At 48.5% G+C, this 25,256-nt stretch overlaps 2 protein-coding genes across 4 annotated transcripts in view; one reads left to right on the top strand and one right to left on the bottom strand.

Moving 5' to 3' along the window:
- Positions 1-4,934: 4,934 nt before the first annotated feature.
- LOC141726810 (uncharacterized) lies at positions 4,935-12,691 on the bottom strand. Its single transcript, XM_074531879.1, has 3 exons — positions 12,555-12,691; positions 11,143-12,225; positions 4,935-11,012 (listed from the first exon to the last, which is right to left on the bottom strand). Exons 1-2 carry the CDS (start codon positions 12,689-12,691, stop codon positions 11,199-11,201), a joined length of 1,164 nt encoding a protein of 387 aa, XP_074387980.1. The 3' UTR covers positions 4,935-11,012; positions 11,143-11,198.
- LOC141726856 (mothers against decapentaplegic homolog 7-like) overlaps positions 11,736-25,256 on the top strand; it is a 36,754-nt gene continuing 23,233 nt past the window's right edge. Inside the window, exons 1-4 of one of the 3 annotated variants that reach the window (XM_074531965.1) lie at positions 11,736-11,842; positions 11,982-13,250; positions 13,809-13,862; positions 19,312-19,383. In XM_074531965.1, the coding sequence (XP_074388066.1) occupies positions 12,746-13,250; positions 13,809-13,862; positions 19,312-19,383 (631 nt within the window). In that variant the 5' untranslated portion in view covers positions 11,736-11,842; positions 11,982-12,745. Of the gene's footprint in view, positions 11,843-11,981; positions 13,251-13,808; positions 13,863-19,311; positions 19,384-25,256 lie in introns of those variants that run through there. The other 2 variants (XM_074531963.1, XM_074531966.1) reach the window with 2 other exon arrangements.

Genomic DNA, 25,256 nt, shown 5'->3' on the forward strand with positions numbered 1-25,256 from the left:
GAAACTTATTACCCTCTGGCAAAAATAGGGTCATAAGGACCGAGTTCCTATGGTGAAGAGACATTTCTATGAGTTTTTCCGATGGGAAAAGTTCCATGGGTTTTTCACGAATGTGCTCTATGCCCTTGATTCGTACATATGGGAATGCATGGTATTCATTATTGTGGCTCGGTGTCAGGATTTTGGATACCTTCAGGTTTATCCGATGAAATAAACAGGGCCAGGAGACTTCTCCTTTTTAATGCCTTTATTAAAAGTGATCAGCTCAGGATTGGGCAGCTCAACGGGGCTGCAGTCTCCCGTCGTCTCTCCCAGGGCGACTCAGAGGAGGAGGATATGCGCAGCTTTGTCCACTAGGGGCAGAGCTGGGGATCAGGTCCTCGTGGGAGCCCCTAGGGCGTGGTGATCCCATCCGATGTTACTTTTCCCGGCCCCTTCCCGCCGGCTCCCGGCGTCGGGACGACTCCCTTGGTCAGGGCGAGAGGGACTACGAAGGTGTTCAGCTGCTCTGCAGGCTAAGCACTCCGTTCCTCACGTCCAGACATCACTCCAGTCTCTCAGCTCTTAGGTGGCTCGTTGTTTTTGGGGTTCTTCCTGCACGTTTGGAGTAGGGGTCCCACACAGCATGCTGGTCCTTAGAGTTATTTTGCATATCCCTCCCCTCCAAAGTCTCTTCTCCTCACTGTTCGGGAGGTACCGCGCCCTTTCCTGTCTGAGAGAAGAGCCATTAACTCGCCCCAGCCAGGGCTTTTACCGATACAAAACCAACTACTAACAACAACGACCCGTAATTACCATAACACAGGCAGCAGCCCAGCAGTAGTGGCAACCTTTTTCTCACAGAAAAAAATCAACTGAATTTTTGTTCATAACATCCGCCATTCAAAACGCTCTTCCCAGTTTTGAAACGGAAAGCAGATTCATTTCAGTGGATTGCCGACTGCAGGGGGCAAGCCCCTTTTCCAGCAAGAGAGGACCCTCTGCGGGAAAACGACCTGCTGGTTCCCAGCCCCCCTGAATTGCAGCGGGGGGGCGAAGCTTTGCCCGCAGCAAAACAGTTTTTTTCTGCGCCTTTGGAACATGATCAAACGAAGCAGTTTTTCCCCCCCCTCGTTGCCCTCAGGGGGAATCTGAGCCGGCCCCGCGGGTCCCACCCCACCCAGCGCCGCGGGTCTCGCCCCGCCCGGCAATGCGGGCCCTGCCCTGCCCAGCCCTGCGGGCAGCGCCGGTCCCCGCGGCACCGCCTCCCGGGCCCGCGGGGCCGTCCCAACCAGCCCCACGGGTGCGGCCGCCTCCCTGGGCAGTCCCGCCTGCGGCTCCAGCTGTTTCAGCGACAGCGCCTGTGTGGCCGATCCCAGACGCCCCAAGGGCCGACCCCACGGCCCCGCCCTCTGCCCCCCCCTCCGGCTGTCCCACTGTCTCCCATGCCGGCTCCGCCGGTTTTGCTGTCTGTGCCTCCACCGCATCTTCCGTAACCCGGAGTAGATGTGGCTGCTGTCCCCTACCCAGCCGGGGAGGCACTCCCTCCAGCCTCGCCGCCCCCACTGGCCCGCCTGGCGGCCTCGCCGCCTTCCGCGGACCGGTCCCAGTTCAAGATGATGCTGAAAACGACGCCGAGCCCGCGGAACTGTCATCAGAGCCGCCCGCGGTCCCGCCGCCCCCAGGGGAAGGTGGCGCGGCACCTACACCCAGCGTGACTTCCTCCCCGAGTTTTTCGAGCTGTCCTGGGGCTGCTGTTTTGCGGAGAAAAGAAGAAACCTCACAACTTGTAAAAGTTGTAAAGTCCGGTATGCTTTTATTACGACGCGCGCCGGACGCAAGACTCCCCAAAAGGGCATGCGTACCCCTGAAAATTTCAGACTTCTTTTATCCCCCTTCCAAATGCATATGCATACAGTTTCACAATAAGTTCATACATATTCATCCCGCATGACACTTAGCACCAGTTCTTCTTTATTGAAGGAATTTCTAGGTCGGGGCAAATTGACCTCGTGGTCTTTTCTGTTTTTCTTTCTCTGTCTCCTTGCTGTCTCGGCATGCGAGTTTTTCCTTCAGCTTTGGCCGTTTGACTTTTCACCGTTGTTAGACACTTCACCTAATTGAGGATGGATCCCTACTCTGTCTCACTGCCCCTGCGGGGGGAGCTGGGACAGGGGAAGGGGGCGTCGGCCTCTCCTTCCGTGGAGGAGGCATGGCCCAACAGCTGAGTGTGGGCGCAGCCTGGCTGCCTGCTTTCCAACTCAGTGTTTTTCGCGGGCCAGTTAGTGTTTGGTCGGGAGGTTCGCATTGGGGGTTTGAGTGGCTGAGTCCCCTCGCGCACCCCAGCGGCGAGGGAGAGGTGGCTCCCGGGAGTTCTGCCTCTGGTCCCCAGCCCAGAGGGGGTTGAGGTGGTGCCAAGTGGCAGGAAGCGGGAACACCTTTTGCATTTGCATTTCAGGGGCAAGAGAAACAGCGGAAAGCGACCATCGCTCGCTTGCTGTGGGGACAAAACATCCCCAGATCCGAGATGACGATTCTCGGGAAAGCTCCTCTTCCCCAGGTGCTGGTCTGTACTGGTAGTCAAGGGAGGAGGAAGCGTTTGGTCACTCGTGCTGCCCAGGCATTGGCAGCAGGGTGCCAGGTTGTGAGAACACAGGGCTTGCCTCACGAACCGGGTCTGGGCCGTTTGGCTCAGTTCCCTGGGCCAGGGCCACCACTCGGCCAGCTGTTGGGTTTGGGGGCTTTGCTTCCCCTGTCAGGACCTGGGCCACCATTCTGTGGGCCAGGTCTGGGGTTCCTGATCCTTCCAAGAGGGCCAGGGCCTCCTCTCAGGCTCCTCTGCTGCTGCCGCTCTTTCCAAAAAAAAAAAAAATATTAAATAAAAAGAGTTGAAAGAGTTAGTAGCAGCTCAAAAGCATTGAAGAGCCAAAAATTAGCCTCAGCCCAAGTGGTTCAATAAAGGGCTGTGGCCAAGACATTCTAGAAATTTTCTCAGAATTGTTTGATGACTGTCAATGGATTTTTGATAACTGTTGATGATTTTCTTTAGCAGTTCTTTGTTTCAGGATTCTGCAAGTCTGTTTCAGGACCAAAAGGGACTTTCAGAGATGTCCAAGAGAAACATCTTCAGTCCATGGACTTTCTCCTGAAACTCAGCTGTCTGGACTTGGAACAATGAATTTTCTTTGCAGTGTTTTTGCTTTTTCTTATATTGTAAGATTAAGTGATATGATAGAATTTTATATTCTACAGGTGAAGAATTTTCCTGATCATTCCACATCAGCACTTGATTGAGGTTTTGATTGGCAACAGATAACCTGACAAGTGTTTGTTCTTTCCTCTCCATGAGCCCAGCAGAGAAAATTACAAACACTTTTCTTTTTAATTTAACTAAAATAAAGGTGACATGTCGCAGACATCTTTTATGAAAAATCTTCTCCTTAGAAATTTTCCTCCTGAGAAGCTGAGAGGCCTCAGGAACAAAATGTAAACGTTGATTATCTGCTGCTGTTGAATGCAACAGGTGCATCTTTGATTGGCCCATGTTGGATGTTTGTAATTAATGGCCAATCACAGCCCAGCTGACTTGGACAGAGAGCCAAGCCACAAACCTTTGTTGTCATTCCTTCTTTATTCTATTCTTAGCTAGCCTTCTGATGAAACCTTTTCTTCTATTCTTTTAGTATAGTTTTAATGTAATATATATCATAAAATAATAAATCAAGCCTTCTGAAACATGGAGTCAGATCCTCGTCTCTTCCCCAATTCAAAAACCCCTGTGAACACCGTCACACAATTCCCCCTTCTTCTTCTTGCACCAGCCAGACCCTCTTTACTGTCTTGTCTACTAAGCGGGTCACCAACTTGATTATGCATGGAATAACACAAAGCAATAAAATAATAACTACTAAAACGAACAAAGTTCCTTTTACCATATCTTTCAACCATCCAGTTATTCCCTATCCCTTGAACCATTCATCCAAACCCTAGTCATTCACAGTCAATTTCTTCATGTTATCATGTAGTTGTTTGAGGTTTTTGTGAATGGACCCAGAATTGTCAGAAAGGTTCATACAACACATCCCTTCAAACTCCTCACACCTGTGCCCATGTGCCAACAACAAAAAATCTATAGCGGCTCTATTTTGAAGTGTGCCGTGTCTAATACTACCTATACCAGTGAGCATTTGATTTAGAATAGCTGAAGTTGTGTTCAGTTGCTTACCTGTCCAGCATCCCAACTTATTCAATGTAGTCAAAGCCTAAACAGCTGCAACACCTGGAACAAGGACTGATGCTATGATCCTTGCTGGAGCATCCCAAAGCTCTACATGATCATTACAATTAGATCCTCAGCTTGTGATTGCTCTTTTAGTTCTTTTTCTATGTCCTGCTCTCCAGATAGTCTGATTCAGCATCTCTCGCATGCTAGGTTCAAACATGGTTAGTTTTCCTAAGTAACAAGGTCCACCAAATGGGTTACTCGGAATTGCAGGCTAGACTCTACCCCCACAAATTAAAAAGATACCTGGTGGAAGCTTTCTTACAGTCGCATTTGCACCAGCACTGCCATGGTAAGTCCAATTGTGGCTGCATTTGGCCATGTTCTTATACCATGGAGAATTGGGATTAAGAACAACACTATTATTCTTGGGATGTGGGACTAGAAAATCGCTCATATTATTTGGTTTTGGGTCCAGAAAGTAGTTAAAAAACAAGCAGTAATTCCCAGGAACTGATCCTAACAGGTCTAGTTCTTGGGATTCTAGTCCAGTTTCATTCAGTGATTGTGTTATCATACCTGCTTGGAAGCCTTTGCCGTTTGGCTTAATTCCCAGCCTTTAGCATATGTCCAATTCTGTACCACCTTTGGTGATGTTACACCAATGATTCTCTGCTGTCGCAGTCGAGGCGGTCACGACATAAAGCAGAGACCACAAGCAGTCTCAGTTGGTAACACTTGGCAACAGTTTATTAATGAAAATGGCTGATCTTTTATACACTTTCCAGTTGTTTACCCTTCTTCTACCTTAGCTATTGGCCACAATAATTCAATACCATGCCATTGGTGAAAAGTTACTCTGACTCCACCTAACTTTCTAAAAACGCTTCATCCAGCTGCGGAATGCTCTTATCTTCCTTCTCTCGATCTCCTTGGTTACAGCCTTGGACAAAGCTCCTTATCAGCTTCTTCTTCTTCTTACTTCTCGCTCCTTTAGCTAACAGGCCCGCTGCTAGCCCCTTCCACAATTCCCCCTTTTTTGTTTTTGAACTGTAAATACAGCTGCTATGGATTTTTGCAGGGCCCTTTGCAAAAACCCAAGCAGAGAGGGGACACACAAAATCACAATCACAACCATCAACAAAATTCCCACTCTTAATACAATCGTTCCTGTCCTTCATCCATCTTCAAGTACCGATATATGGTCTTAGCCAGTGTCATCCGCACGTTCTGCTTGAGCTGCGGAACCATCGATCCTGTCCTTTCCTGCACGCTCTAGGTAAGGTTTGACACAGCGAGCAGGAACCCATCGAGGACCATTATCTGTCAAAACACAAGCATAACCCCTTCCCCAGGTTATCAGTTCCACTGGACCAGACCATATACCAGTAATCAAATCCTTGACCCATACCTTGACATTTCTATGAAAATTTGGTTCCTTAGAATTCAAAGAAGAAAAATGGCAAAAGATTGGAGATAACTGTGAGTCAGGTAGGGGACACAAGAAGTTTAACACATAAACAGCTTTATCTAATCTCACTTGAGGTGACTCCTGTGGCATTCCCCCTTTTTGTTTTTGACCCTGACGTCTAAGAAGTCCGTGAGCTCTTTCAATAATTGCTTGGCCCATGGGGACATGTGGAATACCTGCTGAATGCTCAATGCCCCAAGCATGAAAGAATGCTTGCATTTTCTGCGAAGCATATGCTGGGCTGTTATGTGTTTTTACATGACACGGAACACCTAGAATAGAAAAGGCATGATAAAAATGACGAATAGCATCTCGAGTTTTTTCTCCTGTGAATGCTGAAGCAACCATTGCATGAGAAAAAGTATCAACTGTAACATGAACATACTTAAAGCGACCAAATTCTGGCATTTTTGTAACATCAGTTTGCCATTCTTCTAACGCAGAAAGACCTCTAGGGTTGGTACCATAATACTGAGTGACATGAGTCATATGACAGTCGGGACAAGAGGAAAGAATAGATTTTGCTTCGGCAGTAGACAATTTGAATTGCTGCTGTAAAGCTTGAGCACTCTGATGAAAAAATTGATGGGATAAAATTGCCTGCTGCAACGCATTGGGTACAGTTTTGATTGCAGCAGCAGCTACTAAAGAGTCTACATAGGCATTGCCTTCAGCAAAAAATCCTGGTAATGATGTATGGCTGCGAATGTGCATGATAAAGTAAGAATGTTTTCGAGCACCAATAACTGTCCACAACTTCACTAATATGGTAAACAATGGTTTCTCTTGAATATTATACAACACTGCTTGATCTAAATGCTTAACCAAATTGGCAACATAAACTGAATCAGTAACTATGTTTACAGAACCAGGAAACAAAGTAAAAGCCAAAAGAACAGCAGAAAGTTCAACCAGTTGAGGAGATCCCTGCTGAATCACTGTCTGATATTCCCAGTGATCATCCTTTCTCCAAGCCACAGCTGCTTTTCCGGTTTTCCCGGACCCATCTGTAAAAACTGTTATACCTTCCACTGGAACAGGAGAACAAATTTGCGTGCCTTCAAAAGGGATCTCTTTAGTCAGTGTTAGAACAGGATGAGAAGGCAAATGATACGAGATTTGGCCTGTAAAACAAGATAGGGCAGATTGCAATTCATGATTATTTTGAAAGCATCATTCAAAATACCACTGTTGTACAGGTATCACAATGGTCACAGGGTCCTGTCCCAAAATCTCATGACAACGCCTGCGACCCTTGATGATAACATCTGCAAAAAGCTCATAAAGTCCTGGAGGTGTTTTCCGAGATCTGAAAGATAAAAATATCCATTCCAGAATATGCAACTGATTTTCCCAATTATCATTCCATTGACACAGTATTCCACATGGTATTTCATGGTCTTTCAAAATAAACAATTGAACACCAACAGAGGGATCTATCCAACATCGTTGCTTGTACTTGGCCTAAATGTTGTTTTCCGGACAGTACACTGTGACTTTACGTGCCCCTGTTGTCCACAATTATAACACTTTGCTGAAGGTCTTAGCACTGCAGCAAGAGCTACCATTTTATGTTCAACTGAACCAACTTTCGAGCAAGCAGTAACCATTTCAGACAAGGTGGGTTCCCCAGGCAAAGTGTCAATAATCTTTCTGCAGTCTGAGTTTGCATTTTCTTTAGCCTATTGTACACACAATTTCTCTCGCAAAGTTTCATCATCTACCTGTTTCTCAATAGCGGCAGCAAGTTTTTCTGCAAACTGCAAAAATGGTTCTCTCATCCCTTGTTGTATAGTAACATATTTCTGCTTTGGAGCTGCCATTTCCATTATTTTAGTTAAGGCACTCATGCCAATTTGCTGAGCTTGTGCCAAAATCGAAGGATCCCACCTTGCCTGTAAATCTGGATTAGCAAAAGGCCCAGAGCCCAGTAGGGCATCAACACCCACAGCATGACGAGGGTCGTGTTGAGGAAACTGCATATTTGTTAAAGCCGTGCGCTCAGCCACTCGCCTCCAAGTTTCTTGAAATACACCATACTGTACTGGCTGGAATAGAATTGTAGCAAGATGAGTGATGTCATAAGGTGCAAGCAAATCTGCATTAATCACATGTATTAATTGCATTACCTCTGAGGAATTAATACCATACTGAGCTACTTTCGATTGGAGGTCTTGCACAACCCTCCAGGCGAAGACGTGATGACTGTCGTTCTGTCCTGTTCCAGGAGCTGCTTTGAAAACTGGAAAAGCCATAGGGTTATCACAAGCAACATTTGCATTGGCACTGTTCTCCTGAGGTACTCTTGGAGCACCTAACCTTTCTATGATGTCCCAATTCTTTTCTTCAACTGCTTTCCTCCTAACAAATTCCCAAAACTCCTGAGGGTGTCGAGGAAGCACAGTGACTGCATGGAGGCAAAGTCCATGGGGCAGTAAGGCTAGAGCTCTTAGAAGATGGAGGGACCAGAGCTCCTTGCCCCAACACAGGTGTTACTGCGGGCGACTCATCACTTGAATCGCTGTTGCTGTCACTGTCAGGTAAAGGAGGATACGGCCTTGCAGGTTGTTCAAGCATCTGAGAGGGGAGCGGAGGGGCAGACGGCTGGACCAGAGAGGAGGGAAGCGGGGGGGCAGATGGCTGGGCTTTTCTCTCTGCTAGAGACATTTCAGTTAACTGGCGTAGGGGTGTAGTATATACACGCACCATTGCGAGCTGCTGGGCAGGTGTGAGATAAGGAGGCTTAGGGGTCTGATAAGAAGAAGCTAGGGCAGGTTGCCAAGAAGTTTTGGCAGCTTTCCCAGAAGCCTTGGCAGCTTCCCCAGATGCTTTGACAGCTTTCCCAGAAGCTTTGGCACCCAGCCCAGAAGCTCTGGCAGCCTTCCCGGAAGCATTGGCAGCTTTCCCAGAAGCTCTGGCAGCGTGCCAGGTAACTCCCATGGCATCTGAACTTTCTTCACCAAGTTCCCCATCAGAGCCCCCTTCTACCTCAGAGGCCCCCTCTGCCTCAGCCCCTCCGTCAGATTCTATCAGCCCTGACTCTTCATCCGCATCTTGCTCCGTTTCTCTCTCTACTTTCCATTCTTTTACAGCCTCAAAGAGCGAGTTCCAGGTTACTGCTAAATCAACAGCTGTTTTATCTCTCGCTCGAATAACTTGCCAAAGTCTGTCCCCGACTTTCTTCCATGCCTTAACACTAAATGCTGTGTCGGGATCAGTGCCAAGATTCTGTGATTTAGCCCACAGCAATATATTACGAAGCGCATAGTCTGACGTATTAATTCCCTTATTTCTTAACAAAACTTTCCATGTAGACAGAACACTTTCTTCCTCTTCAGATAAATTTTGTCCCATTATTACTAGTTGGTGGCTCACCTACTTCCAGGTGTCTTGATTGGAGGGAATCAGGTCCGGACCTCCCTGTGGCTTCCACCTGCCACTCTCAGCTGCACCAACGCCGCCTCCCCCACTACATCCCAGTGGGTCACGGTTGCCAATTGCTAGGACCCCGTATGGGCCCCCACCGACTATGTTCTTATCACGTCGGCGGTCACCAAAATGTTGCAATCGAGGCGGTCACGACATAAAGCAGAGACCACAAGCAGTCTCAGTTGGTAACACTTGGCAACAGTTTATTAATGAAAATGGCTGATCTTTTATGCACTTTCCAGTTGTTTACCCTTCTTCTACCTTAGCTATTGGCCACAATAATTCAATACCATGCCATTGGTGAAAAGTTACTCTGACTCCACCTAACTTTCTAAAAACGCTTCATCCAGCTGCGGAATGCTCTTATCTTCCTTCTCTCGATCTCCTTGGTTACAGCCTTGGACAAAGCTCCTTATCAGCTTCTTCTTCTTCTTACTTCTCGCTCCTTTAGCTAACAGGCCCACTGCTAGCCCCTTCCACACTCTGTGCTTGGTCGATTTGTTCCTACATATGGCTTTCCTCTAGCTCCTACCCACTTTGCAAAACCAGTAAAGTTACTCACTGGGATACCAATTAGACATGTGCGAAAAGGATCTCTGGGCATGGCTAAAGATAAACAAAAGGAATCCACTCCAGTAGCATTGGCTCAAGTAAGCCACATATTATGCCAATGCCATCCTGTCAAGCTAATTCCTCTGCACTACAGATGTTACCACTTATTACAGCTAACAGAAAAAAGACTTTCAAAAACCCGCATCTCTAATTTAAAGCGGTTCTTTATCTTGCTCATCGGTAAAGAACCCTTCCCCTATGAGATCAGGGGCAAAATCTGAACTAACTGCACCTCCTGCTCTTGGAGCCTTTCTCCTATTCCTTCTTTCCTGGTTCCTTTCTTTCCAGATTCTCTTTGTTTGTTCCCACTGACCTGCTCACATTAACGTTTGCATGACTGGGCTTTAAAATTATTCCTGCACTCCTGCCAGCACCAAAGGCAGGGATTCAGGACAGGCACCCCAGGGATGCCCTGCCTGCGTGGTGTATTAGTTTTATGTGGTTTATTGCATTTAGTTGGGTGCAATTGTTTTAGAATTAGATTACCTTTCAGCAGCCATGATTTAAGCCTTGGCTTTTCCTTCCAATGTGATAACTGACTTAGTGAGTGACCTTGAAGCAACTTATGCACCTGCACTTATTATATGAAAAAGGAGTTACTCCTCCATGGGAGTGCATGTGGGATGGGGACCCTTGGGGGCTTCTGCCCTGCAAAACCTGGCACTAGGAAGTCTATCTGAACTGCCCAGCTCTGCCACAGAGTGCAGTAGGGCTGGTAGAGCTGCACAGCCTCTTGGTGACTCAGTTTCCCCATCCTCTGCTGCAGAGGGTAAGGAATGGGACATCACGCCATGATCAATATGATCAAGTGAAGCCGATTTATTGAAAAAAAGCAAGCTATATTTATAGTGTTCTACTGCTCACACCTCAAGCTAATACATGATTGGTTAAATCCTTTTGTGCACGTTTTAAGCTTTCAGTTAATTTTAGTTAGTCTTTCTTCTTCATGCGTCTCACTGCGGTTTTCTTGTCTGCCTTTACATCCTGAACTGTCTACTTCTGAGCATGTTCTTCTCCTTTCATGTCCTTCAAGGGCATGGTGACCTTACTCAGGTTCTGTGAAGGCTGGATTGTGCATATGTTGCATATGTCCATTGTCTTGCAAAAAACTCTCAATACTCTGCAGGTCCACAATTGGAATGTGAGATCTGCAGATCTCTCAGGGTGCAAGGGATTATTACCACTAGCAGTATGAGAATATCAGAGTGCTATGTGCTGATCATTTCTGCTTTGCATTTGGTGAGAATTGAAGTGTACCAACCTTCTATGAAATATTTTCCCATCCTTTGGCGACCAGTGCTGTAAAAGTGGAAAGTATTATTATTGCTTTTTGTGCCGTGTCCTCTTTCGATGCCCAGAACGATATATATATATATAAATAAACTTTTTCATTTTTATGACTGATTTGGTTCAATATTTCAATACTTACAGTGGGCTCCGGCACACCCCGGCCCCGGAGGCTCCCTCTTCTCTGCCCCACTGGGTCTAGGGGGGAGAGCAGCCGCTGCGCACCCTCGCCGTGCTCCCGGAGGGGGCTCCCTCATCCTGGGGCACGGATGGAGTTTGGGATGGGGGAACGAGGACGGGGGGACCCACAACCTTTCTGCGACCCCAGTCGTCGATTGTGCAAGGCGGTTGGAGGTAAATATAATATATAGATTTATTTTTTTCCCCTGGAGCGACACGTCGTCTAGACGCCCACGTGACGGGGCCGGGCTGGGGCCAAGCCTGGGCGGAGCCGCTGCGCACTGCGAGTCGCCGTCGGAGCCAGGGGGGGAGCAGAGCGGAGGACTGGGCGGAGGAGAGGGGGCGCAGGCATCGCGCCGCTGTCGGTTCCCCTCCCGCCGTGCCCCGCTCTGTCGCTGGGGTTCCTCTTTCCGGCAGCAAGGACAATACGGAGGCGCTCGTGCGGGGATGGAGGCTCGTTGCAGAGAGTGGAGGGAAGGAAAAAAAAACCAAAAAACAACTCAAGCCAAGAAAGGAGGACGAGAAAGAGGAAGAGGAAGAAGTGGGAGGGGGGGAAGGAAGGCAGGCAGGAAGGAGGAGACAGGCGGAAAAAACCCTAAACACCGAAACAGAGGCGCTGGCAGCAAGGAGAAGGTCGCCAGGCGATGGGCAGCCCCGCACTCGTAAGCACCGCCTGGAGCTGCGGGCGACTGGCTTGGCTCGGCGCGGCTCCCCCCGCCGCGGCACGCTGCTGGGGAAGGCAAGGAGAAGGGGACACAGCCCCACTCTCCTCCCTCCCCCCTCCCCCTTCTCTTTTCGTAGCAGTCGGATCAAGATTCCATGTGTGTGTCCATGTGGACTAAAATCTTTGGAAAAAAGAAGGAAAAGAGTCCACCTCAAACACTCCCTCAAGACGATCCGGGCTTTAAAAAGGGATGCAACACTGGATGCGCTTGTTCGTCTCTTTTGTGACAGATGCTTAAACCGACGTCCAAAACTTAGGGTTGGTGTTTCAGGTTTTTCAAATATTTCTAATTTTTTTTTCACTACACACCCTTTTGAATCGCTTTTTATTTTTTACCCTTTGATACTGCCCTGCCGTATCCCTGCATCCTTATCCCCCCCCGCAGTCATTCCTCGGCGAACGGGTTGATGGGCACTGCGGCTCCTGGGCAGCCAAGGTTCTCCCGCGGCTTCGGCCGTGCTCCGCCGTCTCACAGGGCGGCGCGACGCCGACAGCCTCCGCCCCCCTCTTCCCGTGTCGGGCGCCGCAGATTCTAAACGGGCTTTTTCTTTTAAGTGCAAAGCCGAGGCGAGCAGCGGCTCCCTACTCCTCCCCGGTTTTTCCCTAATTTGATTTTTTTCTTCCCTTGCGCCCTCGCAGCGGGCGGAGACGCGACCAGTGCAGCCCCCCGCAGGAGGCGGTGGGACCCGCGGCCCCAGCGCGGAGACTGGCGCATGTCACAGCCCGCCTTGGCCCTGCCGCCGCCCGCCGCTGGCCGCCGCCACGTCTCGGCTTCCGGCCCCTTCATGCTCGGCGGACGACATGCCCGTTTTGTAGCCGGAACCCCCTCCTCTCGTCCCGTATGTTCAGGACCAAACGTTCTGTGCTCGTCCGGCGGCTCTGGCGGAGCCGTGCACCCGGCGGAAAGGAGGAGGAGGTGGCGGCGGGCGAGTCCGGCGCGGCCGAGGCCGAGTCCCGGGCGCCTGCCTGCGGCGAGGGGTGCGGGTGCTGCCCGGGCAAGGCGGGCTGCGGCGGGCCGGCGTCGGCGGGCGCGGAGGCGGAACTGAAGGCGCTGATCCACGCCGTGCTGAAGCGGCTGAAGGAGCGGCAGCTGGAGGAGCTGCTGCACGCCGTGGAGTCCCGCGGTGGGGTGCGGACCCCCTGCCTGCTGCTGCCCGCCAAGGCTGACTCCCGACTGGGCCAGCACTGGTACCCTCTGCCGATGCTGCTCTGCAAGGTGTTCCGCTGGCCCGACCTCCGCCACTGCTCCGAAGTGAAGCGATTATGTTGCTGTGAATCCTACAGCAAGGCTCACCCCGAGCTTGTTTGCTGCAACCCGCACCACCTCAGCCGGCTGTGCGAGCTAGGTACGGCGGCGGAGGGAGTAGGGGAACGGGAAGATGGAGGGGATGGAGGGATGAAGCCCCATTCGCCTTCCAGCCCACCAATTTTTTTCCCCCTCTGGAAAAAAAAAAAAAAAAAAAACCAAACCAAACCAAACCAACACACGAAACCTCATTTCCATTGCCTTGGTTTATTTTTTTATTTTTTTCTGTTTAGAGGGGAGGGGGTGAGTTCCCGCCCCGGGGGCCCCGGCGCGGCGGGCGGAGCAGTCTCTCCTCCGTCTCCGCGCGGTTCTGGGGATTAAGGGCCGAGCGGCCCAAGCGCTGCTGTGGCTCCGCCGAGCCAAAGAGGCCCTGCTTAGACAGCCCGAGTAGATAGCACGGAGGTTGGCGCCAGACGGCCCCTTTTGTTTATCTGACAGCTAAATATCAAGGCAATCACTGCCTCTGCCCTGCCTCCAACCCCCAGAGCTAAGACAAACAGTTTTGCTAAAAGAATACCACTCTTATCATAAATTCTCATCTTTTTTTTTTCTTTCTCATGGCTCTGCCTTTATTTTCTCTGTACTTTTCTAATTCCAGAGTCTCCCCCTCCACCCTACTCCAGATATTCAATGGATTTTCTCAAGCCAAGTGGTAAGTGGACTTTTTGCAATGCAGACTACAGATAAAAGGGAAAACAATCCCTTTCTTAACTAAGGGGAACATCTCCAGCCTTTATCATGCATTTTGCTTTTGAGCTGCTTGCCTCTGTGCTTCCTGCTACTTCTTGAAGAATTAACATATAATTAACATATAATTTATCTAAGACACCCTCTGCATAAAGTAGGATTTTAAAGCTTTGACAAGAAACTCTAGGAGGGATTGCACTGCAGCACAGGCCTGCATTGCTCGAATCAGCCAGGAAAATCATGGGACCCAGCTGGAAATGGCAGTGGTCCTGCACCCCTAGGTGAATTTTGTAGGGATTTGTGCTAGGAACCAGCACCTCATCTCCCTGATTCCTGGGAATCCAAATGAACCTTGATAAATGGACTTGTTAGAAATCTTTGTCTTTTTAAAGGAACTTAATCCCACCTTGTCAGGTTGAAAAAATTAGGAAAAGGGGTTGAAATGGTTTTTTTCTTGTTCTTTTCTTATTTTTTAGCACAGCTTTGCATGCCTGTTGCTTGTAATTGAATGTCAGGGTGCCAGGGGAGAAGCCCGTTTGAGGCTGGCACCAGTTCTTTTGTGATTGCATAAACGCTTGGTTGGCAGTGAGCTTGCCAGGTGTGAGATAAATCAGTCTGGAAGAAGGAGGAGATGTGGGGAGAATCAGAAAGGGGAGCAGGTCAGGAAGGAGCAGCTCCTGGCTCCTCAAGAATTAGTGGATCTGGAGTATTGGCTGGAGCACAGTGGTCTCTGTGATCATGTCCCATGGCCATGGCAGTCAGGAAGGGCATGGTGGTACATGGAGGCAAAGAAGACCAATACTAAGTTATTGTTTTGGTTTGTTTTGGTTTTGGGGATTTTTTTTGCCAAAAGAACAGTTTCTGTTACATTGTTGTTCATCAGTTTTTTGGGACTAAAAGAAACCCCAGCTTTGAGGTTGCTTTGGTACTGTGTGGGGTCCCATCTTGCATACTGTTCCTTTGAAGGCTGGACTGTTGTTTTTTCCCCCTCTGCACACTTTTAAAGAAACACTTATAAGTCCTTTTATGACTTGTGGAAATAGGCAAAGATGTTTAACTCAAAATTGGGTTACTGTCGCAGTGCCTCTCCGAGTGTGTGCTCGGAGCCACCCCGGTTTGCTCTGGCACAGCAAGCACTCTCCCGTTCCTTGGGAGGTCAGGAGAGCGGCTAAGGCTTTCACCTTTCAGATGAGACAGCAGCACGGCATAGGCAGAAGAAGGAGAGTGGACTCCAGTTGGGGGCAAAGTCCAGGTTTATTCCAGAGCTCAAAAGAGCTCCCAAACCCAGGGAAACCAGCCAGCTGAAGACACCCAATTTGGCGGTCTGCAGGGTGTTAAAAAGAGGGGAGTAAACCAGGGAGGGGTTTGCCTGCCTGCCAATGGGGATACAGGAGGGCGTGGGGACCAGGGAAACAGGCAGGTAGGGGGGCCAATAAGAGCCACCCGAGGGAGGGGCCCTGGTGCCTGAACCTATCGCTTGACGCCCTTGGTAGAAGCTTCTAGAGGGAGGGGATGGGCCGTCGAGTGAAGGACAGGACACCGGGGAGGGGTTAAGGGAAGGATTCAACCACTTTTGGGGAACAGGGGGAGGAGGTAGGGAGATTGACATTAACAAGAAGGGAGGAGGCAGCAGGGGCAGAACCATTATAATGGGGGGAAACTGGGATAAACCAAAGTACAACTTAATGCAACTAAAACATATAAGAACACAATACAACAGGTCACGAAGCATGAACTATTTTGCCTCAGCTTGAAAAAGCCAGGAGATAAAGAGTCATGAATGAAAGAAGGATATCTGGAGTAGGTTCAACATCCTGAGCATGTCTTGGTATGCAGAATGGTTGCTCTGTAATAGACTTTGAGGATCTGCCAGGTTGTAAAATTTTGTGGGTTTGTGTAAGATTGGCATTATTTTGCCTGCATCCCTGCAGTGCTTCCCCAAAAGTTTCTATTTCTTCTGCCTTTATTGCTTTTCTTTCCACTCACCAATGATCCTGGCATGGGGTGTAAAGAGCTTCGGAGCTGCAGGAGAGAAGGTTTAAAGCTTGATTTTAGTTTCCTGCAAAGATGTTAGGATAAATCTGTTAGCAGGGTTTAAACATCCAATCTGCCTCTGCTAGGACCTCATTTTCAGTTAGCCCAGTGATATATTTATTAATCAGCAAGTGATGACATAAAGTAGCAAAACGTGTGTAAACAGAAAAGCTGCAGAACATGAATGTGCCATTTTGAAAGGAAAAGTTATTCCTATTGGCCAATAGGAAGTGATTAATGCTGCTTATCAGAAACACAGGAACAACTGGGTTACTCACCAAAAAAATCCTCCTTTTTTTTCCTTTTTGAAAGAAAAATCTATTTTACAGCTGAACTTTTTACTGGGCTGCAACAGGCTGAAGTGGAGCCTGGAAGTCTGTTGTTGCAGGTGGGTTTTCCAAGCTCAGGGTTTCTTGGCATTTCTTCTGGGGAGGGACCAAGAGTTTCCTGTCTCAGCCATTTTCTCCCCTGGGACCTTGGGGGGAGGATGGTCCCTCCATTTAGACTTGGGCAGCTGCATCTGCTGATAGAGCTGGGAATATGCATTCAGCAAGAAACTTTTGCTTTTCCATCACGTGTGATAGTGGCAACAAAAATATTTAAGTATTTAGTGCCATGTCTTGTGTTTGATATGGAGAGACAGACAGGAATACCAGGACCAATATGGACTCTCAAAGTGGTCACCAGTGCCCATGATCATAGAATCACAGAATGGTTTGGGTTGGAAAGAACCTTTAAAACTCATCCAGTCCAACCCCCCTGTCACGATCTGGGACATCTTCAACCTGACCAGGTTGCTCAGACCCCCATCCAACCTAACCTTTAATGTTTCCAGGCATGGGGCATCTACCACCTCTCTGGGCAACCTGTGCCAGTGTTTCACCACCCTCATTGTAAAAAATTTCTCTATTCTATCTAGTCTGAATCTCCCCTCTTTTAGATTAGAACCATTATGATGGGGATTCAACTGTTTTTTTGGAGGTGATGGAGGCTGATACAGGCTGTGTCACTGTCTGAAGGAAAGCAGGGCTGGACAGGAAGCTGGAAGTCTGCTTCAGGCAGTGAAATGCCACATCAGTTTGTACATTGGCAGACTAGATCTGGCAGAGTGAAAAGATCTGCCCTTGATGGCCAGGTTACCTGTGGGAAGGTTGGAGGTCCCGGCTGGCTTGCTCATTCATAGAATCCTAGAATGGTTTGGGTTGGAAGGGACCTTAAAGATCATCTAGTTTCAAGTCTCCTGCCATGAGCAGAGACACCTTTCACTAGGCTAGGTTGCTCAAAGCCCCATCCATTCTGGCCTTGAACACTTCCAGGGATGGGGAGGACATTCATCAAGGAGAGGACTTCCCCTCTTCTTTACATGGGACATTTGCAGGCATGGGTGACAGTGGTTTGCACGGGGCTAGTCTCACCCTGCAAGCCTGGAGGCATGTGGGCGTTCAGCATCCCTGATGTCCCTGCAGGAGCTGCTGCTTGCAGCTGTGTTGGAAGCAAGGTGGACAGCAGTGCCTCCACATAATTCAAGCAGGCATTTTGACCCATCATTAAGTGGGACAAGGGGCTGCAAGTTGCTGTGTCCATCATGCTCCTGGGTGGCTAGTCATGGTGGTGCTAGATTATGAGAGTTCAGGAAACCCACTGAGACGTCATTGAAGAGCTGAATGCCTTCCTGTGGCCTTGAATTTCAGGGGAGCTGAAGGTTAGGCAGCTTCCAGGAGCTATTGGACATGTTGCAAAGTTATGCTGGTGGCCACCAGGATTAATTGTATGTCTCTGCAATGGTTTTATATTGTGAGAAATATTGCATTTCTAAAGCAACTTCAGAAGATAATTCATTGATGAGAAGAACTGGCTGTGGATGATGAGATACAAGAAGGGAACTGATAAGTCATGAAAGCACTTCACCCCGTTCCTAGGGTTATGCATTTTAATTTGGGATAGGATTCTCTCCTGCCATCCTGTTTGATGTGCTAACAGGGGACCTGGTTGCATATGATCCCTAGAACAAGACAACATGGAAAGGACAAATTATGTCCTCTATCCCACAGGGACTCTTCAGGGAGCTGTAGCTGAGGGCAGGAGCCCAGTGCAGAGCAGGGTGGTCCAGCCTGCATTCAGGAAGCATCTGTTGCCCAAGCAGTTGCAGCCATCCCAGGAGAGGGACAGGGGGAATCTTCTGCCTGGAATATAAAGGGTTAAAAACCCAAAAACCAAAGGAAAGAAACCCGACACAACTAACCACCCATATTTCTCATGACAAGGCATCATATACAGTATTTTTCAAGTAAGTCCATTTCCTGTCTCCCCTATTGTTTTTGGTTTGATTAAGTATATCCTGTTAAACTGTATATTCCTGTTAGGGCTTTACTCTGATAAAATGAGGTTTTACAGACAGGAATTTCTTGTCCACTTGGATTTCAGGGATGAAATCTTGAAAAATTACTTTATCAGTAGGGAGAAAATTATCTTGACTCCTGGTGGTGGCCCTTGCTTTGAGATACAGCTGTGAGCAAAGTGATGTCATTAGGGAGCCCAAATTTGACAAAACCCGAAGTCTCTGGGAACTTGCTGAGGAGCAGAAGGTTTTATGAACTTCACAGGCCTTCTCAGGTTTGTCCTTGAGCTTGTTCCACACATGGTAGTGACCAAAAAGTTGAAGTTTGCCTGCAGGACAAGGAGATTGGTGTTGGCTTCTGGCTGTTCTCATCTGGAAGAACAGGCTTGGGATGCAAAGTTCCAAATCTTGACCTCAACTACATTCATGCATCAGGAGAAACTTTTAATAGGGCTGGCAATCTTACTCTGCCCTTTGGTGGTGCATGGAGGAGTAAATCCAGTTGCCCACCTGCCTTAGGTGGTGACAGCAGGGTATAAGGTTGACCAGCAACTGGTGGTGACAAAAATTGAGTGGAGAAATGCAAATGTAGACTGTTTGCTGCAAAAGTGCAGCAATGATACATTTCCTTTTTAGTTCCCATTTTGGTGAGTTACAGGTGTTGACTAAATTGGAAGTGTAAAACATTTCTATATTTAAGTATCTAATGCATTTAAACATTTTTGGGAACTTGCTTGCATCAGAATGGCGACAACCTTGATCTTGTTACCCAGTGACTTGGGTGGAGAGGTGGCAGCCAGTCTGTAATTTTTGCCAGTCTATAGTCAGCGTTGGATGGTGAGGAAGCACAGTGTACAGACTTGACTGAGGCAACAAGTTAGGGTGGATGCTTCTTGATGAACTACAGTCTCTGTGCTGGACAGTTAGTAATTGTTTTTTGCTAAGCCCTTTGGAATGTGTGTTCTGCTCATGGCATTGCTGGGAACCTGCGAAGAACTGCTTATATACTGGATTTTTTTTTTCTTTGCCTCTGCTCCATCAGATTGTCCAGATTCTGTGCCTTCCTCCACTGAAACAGGGAGAACTAATTGTCTAGCCTCTGGGAGGCTTTCAGGTAAGACATCTCTTTTTTTTCTTGATCTTGGATGTGGGTTGAGTTGACCAAGGGTCCCAACAGAAGGCGAAGTGATGCTGAGGAGTTTTGGGGATGTGCCTTGTTGAGAAAGGCATGCTTGAAGGGGAAATTAGGTTTTATTTCAGTAGCAGTCGCATACCTCTCATGCAGAGGATGGGCTGAAATCCCAGGTGAGGTTCTCCATCCCCGAAAGCCCATATTTCCTTTGAATTCCAGACTTGCACCCCATTAATTTTTGGACCGAGGCAGGAAGGGGCCTGTTGGGGAAGGCTAAGTGATCTAAGTGATGTTGGCTGATGATTTGTTCAGATACATGGATTATGGGAGCAGGTGTAGTTGTGCCTTGCAGAAGGATTTGGTGTCAAGGTCTCTTTGACTTGGTGGTGGTGGCACCTCTTGTCTCTGGGATGAGAGCTGTGCTTGGGCTTTGTTCCTGGTAGGGTAACCAGTATCCTGCATCTGTGTGAGGCTCCTGGTGCCTGGCAAGGAAAGGTGACCCCATTTTTTGCAGAGGACATTGTAGAAGGAGTTTGGCTCAATGATCCTTATGGATTTATTCCAACTCTATGATTTTAATAATTTTCCTGTTTGCCATTTCCTTTAGCCTCCAGGTGCTGTTATGGGATGGAGGTTTGGAGGGTGGTTTCCCCACCCTTCTTGGGCTTTGGGTTGGAGCAGACCTTTAACGATCATCTAGTCCAACTCCCACCCCTTTTCCAAGGTGTGATGTCTTCAGCACCTCATCTTCCATCCTGGATGGGCCAAGTTGGTGGATGGGCTCTGTCTCTACCAGAATTAGAGTGTCTGAAACCATATACCTGTATGTACTGACTGATGTTTGAAGGTCCTTCTTTTTGTGCTGATGTCTCCTTGATTTATTTATTATTTTTATTCATTGCCCTGAAAGAAATTTCAGAAATAGGTCTTTAGTGACTGCATGCACGCATCTGCCCCTGCCTCTCTTCAGGAATTGCATTTGGTGTGGATGTCTTTAAGTGAGTCTTGTTTGTTTTCATTTGGGTCTAATATATACCTTGTCTGTTATTTGAGAGAAGAGCATATTGTTTGCTCAAAGGCCCTAATGAAAATTAATCAAAAGAAGGGGGAGAGGGAACAGAGAAACTTGACACTATTTTTTTTGATACAGAAGACTTTTGGGTTTTGAGGTTTTTTTGTTACTGTTATTGGAGCCTATAGCTTTAGGGAATTAAAAAATACACTGTAAAAAGAAAAAAGACAAGAAGCAAAACAATACAATAAGGATGTTGTTAGATTTTTTTTCCTTTTTCCTTCTGAAATATACTCATTGCAAAGGAGAGAGTTCAGTTCCACAGGATACCACATGAAATAAGCAAAAGAAGTACACACTTTTAAAAGGGAGTTTTCTATAAGGGTTAACCTATTGATAACATCTTGTCTGGCTGCTCTGCTCCCAAAGGGAAGGTGGAAAGTGAGGGCTTGGGCTGCAGGAAATAGCATGGCTTGTTCTGGGTACCTCCCAAAGGCCTCTGGAAAGGGAACCTCCAGCTCCTCAATAGAGCCTTCTCCCCAAAAGAAAGCACATTTGGCCCTGAAAATGCTTTTTAAACTTATTCTATTTTTATAATTTCATTGTATTGCATTTTTTTTTGGTCTTATGAAATGTTCATTTTCCACCAGGTCTGGAAACAGAACCCTTTGTGATCATTACCTGCTCTTTTTTCCTCTCCAAATGTAATTGTAGCCATTTAATTTAATGAAGAGCTGATAGGAGAGTTGACTCATGAAGGAATACAGTTAGTTACTGAAGCCCTGAAACAAAGCTGAATGCATCCACATGAAAGAGCATTTTCTTTTTAATTTGCTTTGATTTACTGACATCTCCCTTCTGCAAGCAGAAGTGCAGAGCTGAAAATTCCCAACCAGAGTGTTGCCTTCTGATATAAGGCAAGGTGACCTGGTTTCGAGGAACAGCACAGTGACCCAACTCTCCAGGGTCGCTCGGGCCAGAGAAGCACGCAGACACCAATGTGGTGGACGGTCAAAAGGCGTTTATTATCTCATCTCGTGGGGTTTTATAGTCCAAGGGGTCTCTCTACGTCAGAGGGGTCTGCAGTACCATCTATGGTTAGTAAGGAGTGGAAAGTTACTAGGAGTGGAAAGTTACTAGCATTACTATCGTTAGGGGGGCTACATTCCTAGAGTGATCTCTTATCTTTAGGGATTAGGGGAAAAGGAGTCCTGTGCTTTCCATCACATCGCGTGATCTTCCCATCGCCTGTCCCTATCTACCACATCTGCCCCCCCCTTTTTTCACAAATGAATGAGGTAGTCATATACATAGGCACTGAAACGAGGTATAAGGTTGTAATTCGACAAGGGAAAGGGGTTTGGTGAACCTGAGTAAGTTTTTGGCAGGCAAGTTTAGAAAACATTGTGACTGGCAGTATTCCCTGGTTGAATTCACAGCATTTGTCGCCGGCCTATGAACAGGATGTTGGCCCGTTCTAGGTGGGTCGGAACGAACGAGACCAGCTTGTTCGGCAGGCATAGTCCGAAGGTAACAGCTAAAAGTAGCAATGCCAATGGACCTATTATGGTAGAAATTAGGGTGGTTAGCCATGGTGATTGATTGAACCAGGACTCGAACCAACCCTGTTGGGCTTCCCTGTCTTTCTGTCTCTGAGCCAGTCTGTTTCTGAGTTCTGCCATGGAGTCTCTCACGACTCCTGTGTGGTCTGCATAGAAGCAGCACTCCTCTTTCAAGGCAGCACACAGGCCCCCTTGCTGCATGAACAGGAGGTCCAGTCCTCGCCTGTTCTGCAAGACCACTTCTGAGACTGAGGAGACTGACTTCTCTAGGAAGGAAATGAATTTCTCGATCCTTTGCAGGTCCTCATCGATGGTCATTTGCAGCTGGGACAGTCCTTGGTGTTGGGTCGCTAGGGCTGAGACACGCGTTGCCGTTCCTGCTGCTCCTAGGCCGAGCAGCATTGCGATAGTTACACCTGTTATTATTTCTCTTTTGTGGAGCCAGTTAGGTTCCTCAAAAAGGTGGTACACTTCTTCATCTGAGTGGTACAGGACCCTAGGAACAATCAGAACTTGGACACAAAAGTCGTTAGAGTCATTGAATTTGGCAAGGAACACACAGGGACTCACACCAGATCGCTGGCAAACCTGCATCCCAGGTGCGGATGGGACTACCCACTTATTGTTTTTCCTGTTGGGCTTGACAACTTTGGTGCAGACGTTGCCTCTCCGCCTAGCTCGGGTTGCATTGCCAAAGCATCTGCCCTGGCCTGTGACTTGACTCAGGGTGATTCCTTTGCGAGGGGTATCCCATCTGCACTGGTGAGGGGCATTGGCTGTGGAGTAACTGAAGGGAGTGTTTAAAGCGACTCCTTCATAAAAGGGGGGTTTGACATCGTAACAAAGCCAGCAGGAGTCGGTTAGGTTAGGGTTGGATTCGTTCAGGGATACAAAAGTAGCTTCTAGCATACGAAGGATTGGGTCTGAGTCCGACCCGGCTGAGTGGCCTATCTGAAAGGCTTCCACACGACCAGTTGGGATATTGGTGACCTTTGTGGGCAAGACTTTGGGGTAGGTCGTATTTCTCCCTTTCTGTGCACTTTTAATCACTTTGTTGGGTCCGACCGCTCGGGGCGCCGACGGTTGGAGCCTGATAATTCGCACATTCACCCTCTCTTTCGACCCTTGTAGGACTACTGTCCACGTTCTGCCTATGGCCCAACTTGGGTGATCTGGCTGCAAAATCATCATGTTATAGCTAGTGCATTTCCGAATTTTAGGGATTTTATGGTGGTTTCAATGGAAACTTGCCTGGAGAAAGATGGGTGTTTTGCAGCCGCTGGGCGCCCAGGTGAACTGTAACAATTTGTCGGGCTTTTGTGGATCCCTCCCAGGCCCCGACGATCTGGCATCTGTAACAATGGTTTCGCAGCCCCAGTGCCCAAAATATCCCCACCCCGGGTGATTGCAGTAGCTTTTTCCTGGGTTTGAAGCTGGGCACCAGTAGGATAGGTACATGTGTGTGGTGTGTGGGGAATAGGGGTCTACCTTTGGTTGTCCTGGAAACAGGTCGGTAATGCAGAGCACGAAGGATGGAGCATTCGGTGTGGTGATTTCTTTGAGCACCTTGTCACTACTAAGGTGACGCATGACCCACCTGAATGGCCGATGGGGATAATGGTCTGGGCTGGCTTGCCCTCTGGTGACAAGCCCCAACAGCAAAATCACATAGAAACACCGTTGATGCTTGGGTCTCACCCGTGTGGGTCTCTCGAGCGCTGCCCGGCGGCTTGGTGGTCTGTCACTTTCCTCCGGAATGGGCATGTACGCATTACGAGGATGTCCCACGAGCATGTCCTGGAAGCAGAAACTCGCAATTCTCGTCAGTCTCATTCTGCTTGTTATGAAGGTCGGGCTTGATTGACTTAAGTGGACACCACCTGACTTTGCCGTCATTTTTGACAGCTGCGTACCCTCTCCCTGTGAGCATCAGCCTCCAGCCCTGTTCCCATTCGCCTAGCTCGTTTCTAATTACCACCTGCGGGCCCTCCTCTAGCGCTCGGGTGGCCCAGTGCTTTTGAATGGGACTGTTTGTTTCATCTTCCCTGGGGAACTGATTCAGTGCTAGCAAAGCGGTTGCCAGCATACGCGCTTGATCTCCCGAGGGAATGGCATTGGCAAAGCCCTCTGCCTTTGCCAATACTTCTAGCTTGGTTTTCAGGGTCTGGTTTGCTCTCTCTACTATGGTCTGCCTGGTACTGTTATACGGGACACCTTGCACTAATGTGATGCCCCATTTTGAGGCGAATTCCTGTACTGGTTTGGAGGTGAAATTGGACCCGTTGTCCGTTTTGATCTGCTTGGGGATACCAAGCCAAGCCATGGCTGTCAGCCAGTGCTGAATTGTGGCCTTGGAGTTTGTTTTGGGGTGCTGTGTGGCTATGATCGTTCCACTATAAGTGTCCACTGTCACAGCAAGCCACGCTCGAGGCTTCAGTAGTTCACACCAGGTGAAGTCCGATTGCCAGATCTCTGAAGGCTTGAGACCTCTCGGGTTGACCCCACAGGTCCATGGGGGTGACTTCTGGCAATAAGGACAGGTGGCTACCACGTGTTTTGCGTCTGCGGTCAGGATCCCGCATCTCTTCGCCAATGCTTTGGCTCCGATGTGGAGCGACTCGTGCAGCTGACGAGCTTCCTGCAACGTCCATACGCCTTTTGCTGCGGCGTCCCCTTTGTCGTTGCCGATCTGGAAGTAACCTTTGACTGGGTCGTGGCTGTTAACGTGAATGACTGACACGGTGCCCTGTCGCGAGGAGAGTGCTTCTTCCAGCATTAGGGCTGCTGCTGATGTCGACACTCCTGGTCCTGCCATGGCTAGGCAAAGCCTTGCCACGAATATGGAGTCCGTTACTATGTTAAGGTGTTCTTCTTGAAAGAGGCCACATGCCAAGACGACTGCTGTCGCCTCCAGTTGTTGCACTGACAGTGTGGGGTCACATGCTTTGACGCAATGCCATTGCTCTCCTGCCTGCCACACTGCTGCTGCGGTTGAAGTCATGGAGGAAGCGTCTGTGAAGACTGTTGGTCCTGGCTGCGGTTGGTCCTTGACCTTTGGCGGTATGTCCATGTCGACTACGGTCAGCAGCTTAGTCCAGGGTGGTTTGGAGGAGTAGGAGATTTCTCCTCTGAAGCCGGTGAGAGCAAGGGCTATGTACTCCGATATTGTGGCTGACTCCATGGTCGGTTGCTTGCGAAACGGAAGGTGGATGCTTGTCGGCTCAGTCCCTAGGTGTTTCAAAGCGAGTTTCCTGCCTTTCATGATGAGGTTAGAGATGCAT

Source organism: Zonotrichia albicollis, chromosome W (genome assembly GCF_047830755.1).
Source record: "Zonotrichia albicollis isolate bZonAlb1 chromosome W, bZonAlb1.hap1, whole genome shotgun sequence".
NCBI classification, from domain to species: domain Eukaryota; kingdom Metazoa; phylum Chordata; class Aves; order Passeriformes; family Passerellidae; genus Zonotrichia; species Zonotrichia albicollis.

Excerpts from the sequence above, each read along its gene's own strand:
- LOC141726810 (XM_074531879.1), bottom strand. The coding sequence starts at position 12,691 with ATGAAGGGGCCGGAAGCCGAGACGTGGCGGCGGCCAGCGGCGGGCGGC. Across the intron at positions 12,226-12,554 it reads CGGGGGGCTGCACTGGTCGC|CGATTCAAAAGGGTGTGTAG; the intron begins GTCTCCGCCCGC and ends AAAAATAAAAAG.